The sequence below is a fragment of the Physeter macrocephalus genome, chromosome 21, assembly GCF_002837175.3.
Source record: "Physeter macrocephalus isolate SW-GA chromosome 21, ASM283717v5, whole genome shotgun sequence".
Taxonomy (NCBI): Eukaryota; Metazoa; Chordata; class Mammalia; order Artiodactyla; family Physeteridae; genus Physeter; species Physeter macrocephalus.
In genome coordinates, this window is record NC_041234.1 from 32,959,106 (window position 1) to 32,972,719 (window position 13,614).

Genomic DNA, 13,614 nt, shown 5'->3' on the forward strand with positions numbered 1-13,614 from the left:
AAAAAAAAAAAAAAAAAAAAGCTGGAAGGCTGATCAAAACCAAAATTCTCATTCAGCATAACAAAGAAGGCAGAAGGGTGTTCTAATTAATCAGATATTCTTTTTAACTGAAAATGAGGAACCGCCAACCTGAAAGTTAACAGTTAACATTTAAGGCTGATGGGGCATAGTTTAATCTTGGATTCAGACTGTTGCAGAATACAGGTACTTTCTGTATTGTACTGGTAAAATGGGGGAAAAGAGGCTTTTTGGGGGTAGAATGCCAGATGATTTACTCTTTGGGATTTCTAAACACATTTTGTTGGGTGTGTGTTTTCTTTGCAGGCACTTTTCCTTAATTCTCTTTTTAAAGTTACTTGAAGCCCATCCTCACACACAGTGGCCCCCCATTAACCACCACTCTCCCAGCCTGGTGTGGCTTGCTCGCTCGATGTCTGACCAGTCCCCAGGTGTACGACGTAAGTACAGCATGGCCGGGTTGCCATGCTAACACTGCAGTTCTGCTATGGCCTTTGCTTTGAATTTCCACCAAACGTGACAGAGAACAGCATCAACGTCTCCTTCTCTTAAAGATAGTTGAGGCTTCCATCCTCCCCAGCCCCTCACCATATACAAATGGAATTCCCGTGCCACCTCTGATAAACTGTTTTTAAATTATAAAAAATGGGTCAGATGCCAAGAACACCATTTCCTTAGAACTGCTCCCGGTTTTGTAAAGTGATTTTTAATGCTTATGGTGAGTTTTTAGTGGAATATGAGCCTAGGTAATAATGCTAATTACCTTTCCTTTTATGTTGGAAGGATACAGACCAATAGATTAAAAAGTTACTTTTATAATTTCCCATCCCGTTTTATTTAATAAATCTGTCTTTTTTTGAATGCTGAATAGTTTGCTCAGTTTGGACCTCTGTGTAAAGTGACAGTGTGGGCCATTTGGATGTGTTTTATCATCAGAAACAAAGGGTAGTGACTCGGCATCCTCACTTCTCCCACTAAAGAAGCTCCAACTGATTACACTGTTTGATTTTGTTTCACTGGGCTTACGTGTTTCTTTGCCTTCTAGCTCTAGTCTCTTTTAACCAATTTCTAAAGCCTTCCTTCTTACTTAGGTTTTACAGGGGTCACTTTTCATGTCTCTGTAAGTAAAGTAACTAACCCACTATGAAAACTTTATAAAAACCTTACCTAATCGGAAGCTTACCAACTATTCCTCACATATCAGTTAGGGGTATCTGGCCTACTTTGAACTCAGCATAAACTCAATATACTTCTAGGGACTTAAATTGAAAGTACTCCCCTCACCACTTCCAGAGCCTGCCCAAGGTTTGCTTCCTGGGGTAATGTTTGGGCTGTGGACTCCCCACAGCCAACCCAAGATGCGGTGACTTGGGCTACAGGCAAGAACCACCCTCCATTCTGCTGCTACTGCCTTGGGCTGGGGTCCCAGCCACCTCCAGACACGGAGAGGCCTGCTGCTGAGAGAGTGAGAGCAGAGAGTCTTTGGAAGTTTAACTGAGGAAGCCAGAGGTGAGAGAATGGAGGGGGCTCCATGTGGAGTCTAGTGCCGGGTGAGGGCATCAGATGAGCCATTCTCTGGGCTGTTTGACACACTTTTGGGTGGGCCCCCCTATCACCTGTAGGGCGTTTTGTACTTCACTGAGATTCTTTGGGAGATATGGAAGATGTTCATTATTCCTCATTTCCACTAACTCTAAATGAAATTTAGGTTTGAGAACCGCCTAGAAAACAGTGTTCTTCCACTTAATGAAAATGATCTGTGGATATTTAAATGCACACATTCCCACGACAGTCTTGCTTGCAGGTGTTTGCAGGGTTATTTCACTCCATTTCCATAGCAGCCCTCACTGGACAGCTAGTTATGTAATTACATAAACCTTCAGCTGAACAAAACTTTTGTCAATCCTGTCATCTGGAATTCGAGGGTGTGGGATAGTTTTGTCGTCAGCATAGAACATTCCTTAAGCTTCCATCTGGAAATCCCTCTCCACTGGGTTTTACTACATCCTTGTTTCTGAGTGACCTTTCCTGGGGTACTATTTGTCTGGGCTTGTGAGTTTCATCATGGAATGGGACAATATCCAGTCTTGTTTTCTACTGTCAGTGACTTTTGGCCCTGCTTCCCACTGTGAGGGGTCAGAGTGGGCCACGCTGGAGCTTCTGTCTGGGGGTTCCTCTGTGCTGCTGGGGAGGGAGGGGCTTGGCTCCATTTGCAGAATTCCCCGTACATGCAGTTGTTCTGTATTCCTCTCTGTCCCCGTGTGGCTCCAAACCTCAAAACAGCAAAATACGTGCCAGGAGAGTCTTTTCCTGAACATTGGGAGCTAAGGAGCCCTGGGAGAGAGATTTTGACAGAGATGAACAAAAACATTACTTAGCGCATGTATGAACGGGAGAAATGGAACGTGCCAAAACAGGGAACATGATGTCATCTGTTGTGAAGAAAACCGTCATGGAGCAGGTGGAGTTTCAGGACTTTCAGAACTACTAATGGGAAGGAGGAAATTGGGGAGTTTGGAGTGAGCTTTACAATTATGCTCTGCCCGAGTCGAAGATGTTTACTGAACTGTACATTTGCTCCCTGCCTCATTCCGGTGAGGGTTGGAGGCAGCCATCAAGAGGACTTGCGTGCTTGCCTGTTAAAAAAAAGTCGGAGCCCTGGTTAAGTGGAGTCACGCTGTGGAGAGTGGAGAAGCCGACATCACTGAGAAACAATGCAGAAAGCAAGCATGTGCTTGTCACCCTTATGTGCCCAGAGATGGGCCAGAACCCCACGGGTCCTCCCTGGGTCGGTGCATTCAACAGGCGTTCATCTAGCACCTCCTAAGAGGTCAGCAGCGCAAGGAAGGGCGCCAGGAAGAGGAGGAGATCACTGCTGTTCGGTGGTTTCTCATGTAGATGGGGATCCCCGGCCCGGACACGGGAGAATCTACCCCAGCCTCGGGCAGCGAGACTGAGTGGGGGCCACGTGGCTGTCAGGGAGGCAGGCTCAGCATCCCACACCAAGGAGACCCTGTCGTGTAGAGGCCGAAGGACTGCAAATGCACTTTGAAGGTAGATGGGAAATAGGAGAGAAAGAACCGTTTACGTGGAGCGGCTTGGAAGCATATGTTTGCCATTCAAGGAAGAAGCTCCCCGTGTTTGACGGCCGTGCAGCGGGGGCGCGGGGAGTGTACCGCCCCTTGCTTTGCTTGTTAAACCATCGGAGGGTGAAAGGTTGTGCCTGACTTCATGCTGCTTCCTGACACTCTCCCCGTAGTCTCGTAGTTTCAAGTGGCTGCCACTTAGCCTGCTTTGCTCAAGCCTTGTCTGTTCTGCTACCACCGCTGCCTAGCATGAGATGCCCCACCAGTCCTCTTCCCGACGGGGTGATTTTTCACATCTTTTATGTAGGTAGAACCAGTCTAGGGACAGCATAAATCCTAACTCTGCTTCCAAGCAGCTGGACAGCCACAGGCAAATTCCATGGGTTCTCTCAGGTTTTCTTCTCTGTGACCTGAGTGTTTGTGCCCTTCATAAGGAAGGGGTGAGGATCAAATGAGAGCTTCTGTGACGTTCCTGGCAGGCGTATAATAGATGCTCGAGAAAATGTCCCCTCCCTCTCTGTCCCTCGCTTCATCCACCTGAGGGCTTCCTTCCCATCAGGGTGTTTCTGTGGGGACAGGAAGGAAATCCTAATTATGGCTTATCCTCTTCCCTGAATTGCTGACTAGGACAAAGAGTAGTTCAACTGTAAACCAGGTGGGTTTAGGGTGGTTTGTACAGGGCAGGAAGCTGCCTCCACCCCCGGAAGACCTTCCCAAAGAAGAGAGGAGCTGAAACCTATTTGTAGGTTTGCCCAGGGACCTTACTCCTTCCTACCTTTGTGGGTTGGGAAGCCGAAAATTGGAGCTGATCTCCCTTTCTTCCCTTTTGTCACTTTTTGTCCCCGAGCTGTCAGGCATTTAAAATCAGAACTGCTTTCTGGTGTTTGAAGTGCTCGTTCAGCGACAGCCTTACATTGACTAGCACTCTACAGTTTACATCCAGTTATCATGCTAGAGGCTCAAGGCAGGCAAGTTTTATGATCCCTCTTTTCAGATGAGGAGCTGAGGCTGGGGTTGGCTTCAGCCCAGTCTTCCATTAGTTGGAAGACCACTAATGGAAAATAGTGGTCTTCCATTTGTTGTTGATGCTCGTGGTGTTTGTTGCACTTTTCAGAACCAAGAGCCGCTGAGAGAGGAAGACTCTGATTTCATCCTGACCGAGGGCGACCTCACCTTGACCTACGGGGACAGCACAGTGACTGCGAACGGCTCCTCGGGCTCCCACACAGCCCCCACGAGCGTCGAGGTCGGTCGGAGGACGAAGAGCAGCGCCGAGGAGGTGCTGGAACGAGACCTGGGAATGGGAGACCAGAAGGTTTCCAGCCGGGGCACCCGCCTGGTGTTTCCCTTGGAGGATAACGCGTGACTCCCCGCCCCGAGCCCTGAGTGACGGGGTAGGCCCACTGGCGGGGTGAGGATGGCTGCAAGCTTGAGGTGGGGCCTTGACTGAATGGAATTAACACTTCTATTTTATTGGGGTCTGAAGATATCTTCACATTTAAAATTTAACCCAAGATGCAGCTGGTGGGGCTTAAGTGTCTCTAAATCAAGACAAATGCAGACCTATTCCCACTTTTTTCACATAGTAGTGCGCTGTTCAGAGTTAAACAAACTAATAGCATGCTTTAATGCTCTCTTCATTCATTCACCTGCAGATCTGAACAAGGTGTGGCAGGTTGAAGAACTCCTGGGGGTTCTTCCCAGGAGAGGCTTCATATCCAGACACAGCGATGCAGGTCTAGCTGGTTGTAGGAATAGCAAGGGGGGAACAGGCTAGAAAAAGACCGTGAAGGAAGGCAGTTGAGATTGGACCTCCAAGGACTGTGAGAAGCTGGTGTTAAATGGGACAGAAAACATGAAAAAGCAATTTGAGTGGAGGCTCCAGCAGCGAGGCTGCGTGACTGCACCCTCCTATCAGGATTCCTGCCCTTTTTGGCTACCTGTTTCCTCTAGACTGAAGATTGGAAAATATGTCCATGAACATTTCAACATGGGGGAATGAATTCTAATTCCTTCTCTGGAAATCTCCATAAAGAAGTTACTGAAATGTTTGAAACCAAAGGCAAAATAGTGTTATACTGTTGTTTTTAATTAATCTGAGGACAGGAGAAACTGTTTAGAAACTGATGGTGATATCACTGCAAAAATCAGTCAGTTCTTGAAGGCTCCCATATGAGCTGACTGCCTGGAAAACGATTAACAGGACTGGATTCTATCGTGGGTTTAGAAATAACACCACAATTTGTGGGGTGCAATTTTATCTAGGGAAGAGAAGGCTGTAAGAAGCCTAAGAGGGAACAAGCTAGTATTCGGAGGGAAGAAATCTCACTGCAAACAAAACTAACTGCAAAGAAAATACAAGATAGTATTCTAATGACTGAGTAGAATTCCAAACTTTGAGCTAATAAATACATGAGATTTCAGTGGCCACATGGGGAATCAGAGGCAAGTCAATGAAAAATTCAGCATTATTCAACTTGATGGAAGGTTCTGTCTACTATAGACAGATTAAGAATCCAGATGTCTTGACATTGAATGCCATGTAGAGAAGGGCCATTTTCTTGGTATCTGGGGAGCCTTGCACCAGCTTAATGTGTAAGTGTGGGTTAAAATTTAGGTTTTTGGTTTGGGTTCTTTGTGGATTAGCTGTTCCACCTGCCCGCACCTGCAGTAGGTGAAATACTGAGAGAACTCCTGGAAACCGAGTTTGAGATTCTCCCTGTGTCTCTATGCTTCAGTGCTAGTATATTTGAAAACCCAATTTCTAAAAAATGCTTTCATAAAATGTGGGCATTTTTCTTATTATGGCAGACAAAATAGTGGCCCAGTTCAGTCTAGGACACCCATAATGAAGTCAGTCATTTAATCTTCTTGACTCGCATTTTTAATGGTTAATTTTTAAATAAGACATTGCTTGATACTTTGTTTTTGAATTGATAATTTGTGCAAACGGGGAAAATTTTATTATTAGGTTAAGCCATATGAAATTGCTGACATTCAACCATTTAAAAAAATAGATATGGCAATTTCATATGGTTCAATATAATATAATTGAATCAGTTTTATTCCCCTCTTTCCTTCGTATCTACACTAAAGTCCATCTTGATTTTATGGTCATCCATGGGCTTTGTCCTCTTCACTGCAAACATTTTATTCTAACCTACTTAAATATAAGTAAATGGAGATTTGCTAAGGCTAAAAGTTATAGCTAGGTTTGTAGTTACGTGGTTGGATTTTTTATTCAGTGGATCAGAGTAAGTCACTGACCTGTCGTCCTAATTTTGGTTTGCAAGATGTGGAGATTAATCCTGACCTTACCAGGGGTCATGGGAAGTGAGTCCACTCATCAACATGCTTCCACCTCTCAGAAGCATTATGCCTGTGCTGAGTGGCAAAAAAGTAGGGTGCCACGAAGGCCTGAAATCACCCCACTCAAGGCTGAGTGTCTGTTGCCAGTCTGGCAGAAATCAGATCGAGACTGCTAAGTAATGGTGCATCCAGCTAAAGAAAGTTGCCCTGAGAGAGTAATCCCAAGTCATCTTATAAACATGTTTGTTCTGGGTTGGGGGGATGACGGTTCAGTAGTCGAATGCTCTAGAGCACAGGTTCTCAACCCTGGCTGCACATTAGGATTACCTGGCCAGTTTTTAAAACTATTGATGCCAGGGCCCTACCCTCAGAGATTCAGATTCAGTAGGTTTGGGGTGGGGCCTGGCTGCCATGCTTTGTTCTAGATCCTCAAGGATTCTAATGCACAGCTAGGGTTGAGAGCCTCTAGTCTAGAACTTGCAGTGGACCCTATTTGGAACCTTAAAGAATGGCCTAGCAAAGAACATTTTATTTTAGTTGTTAGTCATGTGGAACAAACAGTTGTTGATCGGTAATACAGACTGGGCAGCTGTGAGAGTTTCATGCTAATCTTTGCAGAAGTCAAGAATGTACCTCTTAAAGTGCAACCTAAAAGGTCACTTTTGAAAACCTCAGAGCGTGAGAAGGAGAGATGGGCGACTTGAGTGTGTGTTTGGCGGGGGGGGGGATTAAAACCCTGTCATATGTGCCCCCATCTGTGGGGAAAAAAAGGGGTTTTGTCCTAACTGAGCTGCAGACTAATCAAATGTGAAGGTTTCTGAGATGCTATCTTTGCAGTTTAACCTGAGATTATATTAAAAGTCCCCACTGCAATCAAGTGAACTTTCTTTCTCTTCACACTTTGCTTGTCCCCATGCCTGCATCCACACTGGACTCCTCAGGATAAGGATGGGCCCATTTATTGCCTGAGCAGAGGCCCCGTATTAAGTGGAAAGTTGTGATCACTTTGCTGTCACGTGGCGGTGGTGTCGGTAGCAGGTAATTAAGGAGATGCAAACTTTTGTATAGCACCGACACAGGAAAGACAAAAACGCCTGCAATTCCTTTTCGTACTCTTTTTGGGGACTACAAGGAGAACCGAACTAAAGAAGGAAATTTGGAATTTAAAGAAATTTGGTATTTCTTCCTAGGAAACAGGTATAGGAAGGGCATATGTGATTAAATGGACTCTGACCATCAGGAGTCAGAGTGACCAGACAAAGCATTGATGCCCTGCAGCCCAAAATCACACTGCGACATCAAATGTTTCATCAAGCAAACAGCAGGGAGCTCTTTACACCGTGTTCTCTAGACCTGAAAATGTCCTTCGTGGTTCAGTTGACAAAATCTCTTTAGAAAACCTGAAAAAATGTTATCTCAGCTATCCGCGAACATTTCAGTCTCGGGCGAAGAAGTAATGGTTCTTTCCAAAACAGAAGTCTGTTTCATGCACACACTCCCCCACCCCCCATCATAGCTCTCCCTTTCTATGTCCAGAGTGGCAGTTAATGTTATCATGCCAGCTATTTAATGTGAACAAAATGATTGCTAAATGTAGAAACACTGCCGATGCGCTCAGGGGAGGTTGCTGGCAGGGCAAACAAGCAACTCATCAGAGGGGAAAATCATCCGCTTGGAAACCTACCTTGGTACCCATTGCGAGTTCTAAGAGGTAGATCAGAAAGCTGATTTTCCCATCTGCTGTAAAATGCAATCTGGACTGAGAGCATCTGGAAAGTCAGCTTTCTGATTCAGTAAGTATATGACTCCTTATTCCACTTCAGAAATCGGACACTTGACAGGTTTCGTGCCTGCTTTTTGATGTTGCTTCTGTAGGTGAATTAGTGTAGGAGCTAGTCTGTCAAATACAGTAGACTGGTATCATTGAATTCTGATCTCTTCTGTTGTTTTTTTAAGTGAGAATCTGGCTCACCAGTGTCAATTGCTGCGTTCTGATACAGTAAATTGAGGGCATCTAGTGGCCAAGAGTTAGAGTTTAGAAACGACCCACCTGAATGCTGCTTTCACCATGTGGATACCTCAAAAGATCTTCCCTCTTTCTAAAACCTAATAAGAACAATCTACACAGAAATATTCTGGAAACCAATGCTAGTGTCTAACGAGGAAAAGCAAGTAGGCTTTTTCTTTGACAATCCTTTCAAAACGAGACCTAGAAAGAAACCATTTTTTTTTCCAGTTCCAAGTTTCATAAGCAGAGTTTTTATAAATTAACAAACCCATCTTGTCAGCCAGTGCTAGCAGAAATTGTAAAGAGCAAAACCAAAGTTTTTGATGTCAGTTTTATTTTTGTAAGCAGGGTATAGTCTAACCATGGCCCACATGGCGCACACAGGCAGCCAGTTTTCTGCTACATGAGCCTTGGAAAAGATGAGAAGGAAGGGAGAGTGCTTGGGAGAGGGAGAGGTTACCTTCTCATCCTGATGGCCACCTTTTCAAATGGGTTCACAGAACTGCCACATGTCACGGTCAGCTCAACTCTTGGCCAGTGGAAAATTATCTGGGCCTGTATGTGTTGGGGGAACTCAGGTGGAAAAGGACTTGGAAACAGCATGAAGAACTCTACATCTGCTGTCTAAAGCACTTCAAAAAAGTTAAGATCCCAGTGTTACTGGGTGAGTATCTAGCTACATGGACATTTGGGGGTTGACTTTAGTTGTGATTATTCCAGCTGTGGGCTTTGGAGAAGCAGTGTGGGATGGTTTTCAGTCATGTGGGTTTTAAGTCTATGGCTTTGGAATTTGTCACTGAAATCACTCATTCGAAATATGACTTCATGGTAGGGTCACCTCCTAGGTTTTTTATTTTTTACATAAAATACATCTGGTACTTCTTCTTACTTAGGAAGTTTTACTATGTCCATTAAAATGATTAAATGGGAAGGCCACCAAGATTCATTTAATAGCTGAAAAGCAGTTTTTTTAATAGAATAGGATGAATTTAATATGGCCTGATGTGACCTTCCAGGGAATTTTTTTATCGAGCGCTTACATACTGTAATTGGGGAAATTTTTGTCTTTTACTTCCATTCAACAGTAGCAAACTGGTGGCTTTATAAAATTAACATAGGATGTTATATAAACATGTTATATAAAATAATATTAAAGTATGTCTAACTGTGAAAAAGTGAAGACTTGGAGTTATCAACAACCTTTGTGTGCAATAAGAAAAACTGGAGTTAGGCCCCCAAAGTGCTCCCTTTCCCTAGCATTTTACTTAATGTTTGTTTGCCTTTGTGTATATGTTTAGATTGATATTATAAAGCTAGCTACATGTTCCCCTGCCCTTTACTGATATTTAACACATTTTTCTCAAAGCTTTTTTTTTTTTTAACAAAACTCAAAATAAAAAGATTAACTGGGTGAGCTCATCTTGCTTTGTATTTCTAAAAGTATTGTCCGTTAGTAGAAGAATGCAGTATGATCCTGTTCTTAGTCTGTTTCTTTCCCTCACAGAGAGGTTCTGTTCTGGGTGGAAGCTATTCCTCTCCAACTTCATTTAGAACAGAGATTGACAAATTACGGCAGCCCCTGGACCAAATCCAGCCTACTGCTTGTTTTTGTAAATAAAGTTTTATTGGCACACACTCCACTCATTTGCATACTGTCTGTGACTGCTTTCAAGCAGAGCTGAGGAGTTGTAACAGCAGTGAACAACTAGCTGCTCATAAAGCCTGAGCTATTTACTATCATCAGGGTCTTTACAGAAAAGTTTTTTGCTGACCCCTAATTAATTTAGCTGCTTGAAAATTTTTAGTTTTAAAATTAGATCTAAAAATCACAGCAACAGATTTTTTTTTAGATGTTAAAAATGTGCCTTAAGAAGATTAAAAGAAACACTTTAAACCTGGTCTCTGCCTGTGACTTCTCCCGGCCTGCAATCATCTTTAGTGTTGGCTAGTTGCTAAGATTATTGAGCTCGCTATAGTTTCCTTCATAGTCTTTGTGTTCTTTTGTATGTAGACTAGCTTTTCCCTAAACCATGCAATTGAACTACATCATAACAAAGCAAAAACAAATCTTGTCATTAACAAACAGTGACTCCAGAGTCATTTAATAATATAATTTACAAAAACATCAGATAGAACAATTTAAAAGCAAAAATTTCTTTCAGTTCATTAGGGTTCTCCCACCCCAGGGAGAGAAATTACTTTTTAAAACTCCATTCAGGGGGCTTCCCTGGTGGCGCAGTGGTTGCGCGTCCGCCTGCCGATGCAGGGGAACCGGGTTCGCGCCCCGGTCTGGGAAGATCCCACATGCCGCGGAGCGGCTGGGCCCGTGAGCCATGGCCGCTGAGCCTGCGCGTCCGGAGCCTGTGCTCCGCAACGGGAGAGGCCACAGCAGAGGAAGGCCCTCATACCACCAAAAAAAAAAAAAAAAAAAAACTCCATTCAAGGGTCGGGGTGAGGAGCTATTTGAATTAGAGCTGGATGAGTCAGATTTTTTAAAATACCACCCAGACCTTTTATTTAATATTAAGTAATTTAATCAAGGTACACAGGACTGCACTTGAACCTTATTCACATTGATGTTTTGTCCAGACACCTGCTGATGGGAAATGGTACCAAATCACGTCTCTTCTTTGTTCTGAGAACGCCTTGTTGACATGGCTCCAGCAGAGGCAGGGTCAGGCTGGGAACTAAAGCTCTTCCTATTTTATTGCCATAATTATCCACATTGCACTGTCACTTCCTTACTGGAAACATCATTTCAACCAGTGTCAGTCATTATTTAACAGCTCATGATATTCCTGCTCCGCAGAATAGCACAGCAGTTGGTACCAAGTCAAGCCTCAGTCTCTGACAGTGTGACAGCCCTGATTCGTGGTGACTGACCTGGAAGGGAAGGAACAAAGGATGTTTGAACTTCAGAACACAGAAATCCACAGAAAGCCTGTTGAACCTTGACGATATAAGGCGTCTTAAATATGAAACCTATAATCTTCCCTACCTAAGCTGCATTATCCAATGCTGTAGACCCATACAGAATCAGTATCTATCATGTCTGCTTGTGACCCAAGAGGTGTTTGGTGAGGATAAAGATGGGGGAAAGATGGGGGCACCTCTCTTAGTGTGACTGTGCTTTCTGCAGCTGCTGCTGTGGGGTGCCTGTTGAGAAGAGAACTTTCTGAGACCTGCTGGGTAGAGTGGGGTAAGGGCTGGGACTGAAGCTGTACCTTTAGGCACCGACCATGTAACCATCCACCTTTCACTTGTGTACTGGTTCATATGTGTGAAATAAATCATGCCAACAACGATCAGCTGTTCTGTAAAACTGAGGCTGTATATAAGCAACGAGTCCAGCTTCCTACCTCTGTGGGATCTGGGCTTTTTCCACCTTCCGTTAAAAAACATTGCTGTATCACTTTATGGGAGCGGCAAAGGGTGAACTGACGATGTTCATGCTATTTCTGCCACCAGTTTCTGGCTTTCTTGTGATCCTTTTCCTCTGATCCCGGATATGTGCCAAATTTGACATCATTTTCTAATGTAGTGAAACTTGACAGAACTACTGATGCAGCAGAGTTTGGGTAAGAAGCACTTTCGAGATGATTAAAAATGTGCAATAGAGCTTCACATTAAGCATTAGGCAAGAACTGATTTCATAAATGTCTTGAGGCCTGTCTCATGACTTTTAGCATTCTGTTAGTACTGGTTATTTACATAAAGAGCCAGCATGTCAAATTTCAGTTGAATTTAGTTTAATAAAAACCAATTTCCAGACAGGCTGACTGTGGTTCCAGGTAAGGGAGAATAGATGCATTTCTCCTTATTCCTCCCACAAAGTGTAACTAAAATTCCCAAATATAATATATTTATAAAATGAAAATAAGACTCTGAAGGATAGGGAAAACAAGCTGGACTGACTAGGGACGTTGGGAGTTGAGGAACAACACAGGCATGAGTTGCCTGGGTTTTCTTTTTGCCTCCTCAATATCCTAGGATGGATGCTGAAGAATCCAGCAGGCCAGAAATACCAATGGCCATAGACCATAAAAAGCCCCATGAAAAGCCAGTTATCTCTAGCCAAAGGGCAGGGAAAGGGTCAGCCTAGAAAGAACCCAAGCACCTCAAAAAAAAAATCCCCCCTCCTATCAGCAGAGGCCTAGTGGGAAGCCAGGGCTTCTGGACTCCCACCCCCACCTGGCAATAACCAGGTGATGCACCCCTTCTTCTACCAGCACAGTGTCGGTGGAGGCCTGCTAAAATAAATAAATAAAATTCAGAGATTCATAATATATGTTCAAATGTATGCCAAATGTTAAGGATACAATAAAAAAAAAAAATCACTTGTCAAACCAAGAACCAGGGAGATTTTGACTTGAATGAGAGAAGACACCTGACAGATGCCAACACTGAAACAACACAGATACTGAAATTATCCAAGAAGGATTTTAAGCTACCATCATAAAAATACTTCAATTAGCAGTTAAACACTTGAAGCAAAAAAAAAAAAAAAAAATCCTGGCAAAGAAATATAATACGAAAATGAAAGAGGAACCAAATGGAAAATTTAGAACTGTAAAATACAATAACCAAAATTTTAAAAGCTCACTGGATGGGCCAAATTGCAGAATACAGATGACAGAGTAAAGAATTAGTGAGTCTGAAAATATAACTATAGAAATTACCCAATCTAAACAAAAGAGAGAAAGTAGAGTGAAAAAAGATGAACAGGGCATCAGGGACCTGTGGTACTACAATAAATGATCTAGTGTTCATTTTTTTTTTAAATCAGAGTTCCAGAAAGAGAGGGAAAAGCGATTGAGGCTTAAAAAAATACTTGAATAAATACGGCTAAAAATTTCCCACATTAGGCAAGAGACCTACAGATTCAAGAGGTTGGGTGAACCTCAACAAAACCCCAAAGAAACCTACATCAAGATACAGCATAATCAAATTTCGAGGAAGTAAAGTCAAAGAAAAAATCTTGAAAGCAACTAGAGAGAAATGATGCATTACTTATGGAAACAACGATTTGAATGTCAGTGGATTTCACATCTGAAACCATGGAGGCCAGAAGGAAGTGGCATGACATTTTTCAATAGCTGACAGAAAATAACTGTCAACTCAGACTTCTATATTCCATGATAATATCCTTCAGGAATGAATGTGAAATAAAGACATTCTCAGGTGAAAGAAACT

General features: G+C 43.2%; 2 protein-coding genes across 3 annotated transcripts in view; one reads left to right on the forward strand and one right to left on the reverse strand.

Annotated features, from left to right (window-relative positions):
- Window positions 1-10,155, forward strand: part of SLC9A7 (solute carrier family 9 member A7) — a 147,532-nt gene extending 137,377 nt beyond the window's left edge. The window contains exons 16-17 of the mRNA XM_024116911.3: window positions 353-458; window positions 4,219-10,155. Coding sequence (XP_023972679.1) covers window positions 353-458; window positions 4,219-4,470 — 358 coding nt within the window. The 3' untranslated portion in view covers window positions 4,471-10,155. The remainder of the gene's footprint in view (window positions 1-352; window positions 459-4,218) is intronic.
- CHST7 (carbohydrate sulfotransferase 7) overlaps window positions 1-13,614 on the reverse strand; it is a 79,001-nt gene that overhangs the window by 35,891 nt on the left and 29,496 nt on the right. The window contains exon 2 of one of the 2 annotated variants that reach the window (XM_028482698.1): window positions 10,851-11,304. The exons of the other annotated variant lie outside the window; for it this stretch is intronic. The gene's annotated coding sequence lies outside the window, so the exon portion shown is untranslated. Of the gene's footprint in view, window positions 1-10,850; window positions 11,305-13,614 lie in introns of those variants that run through there. 2 annotated transcript variants of the gene reach the window in all.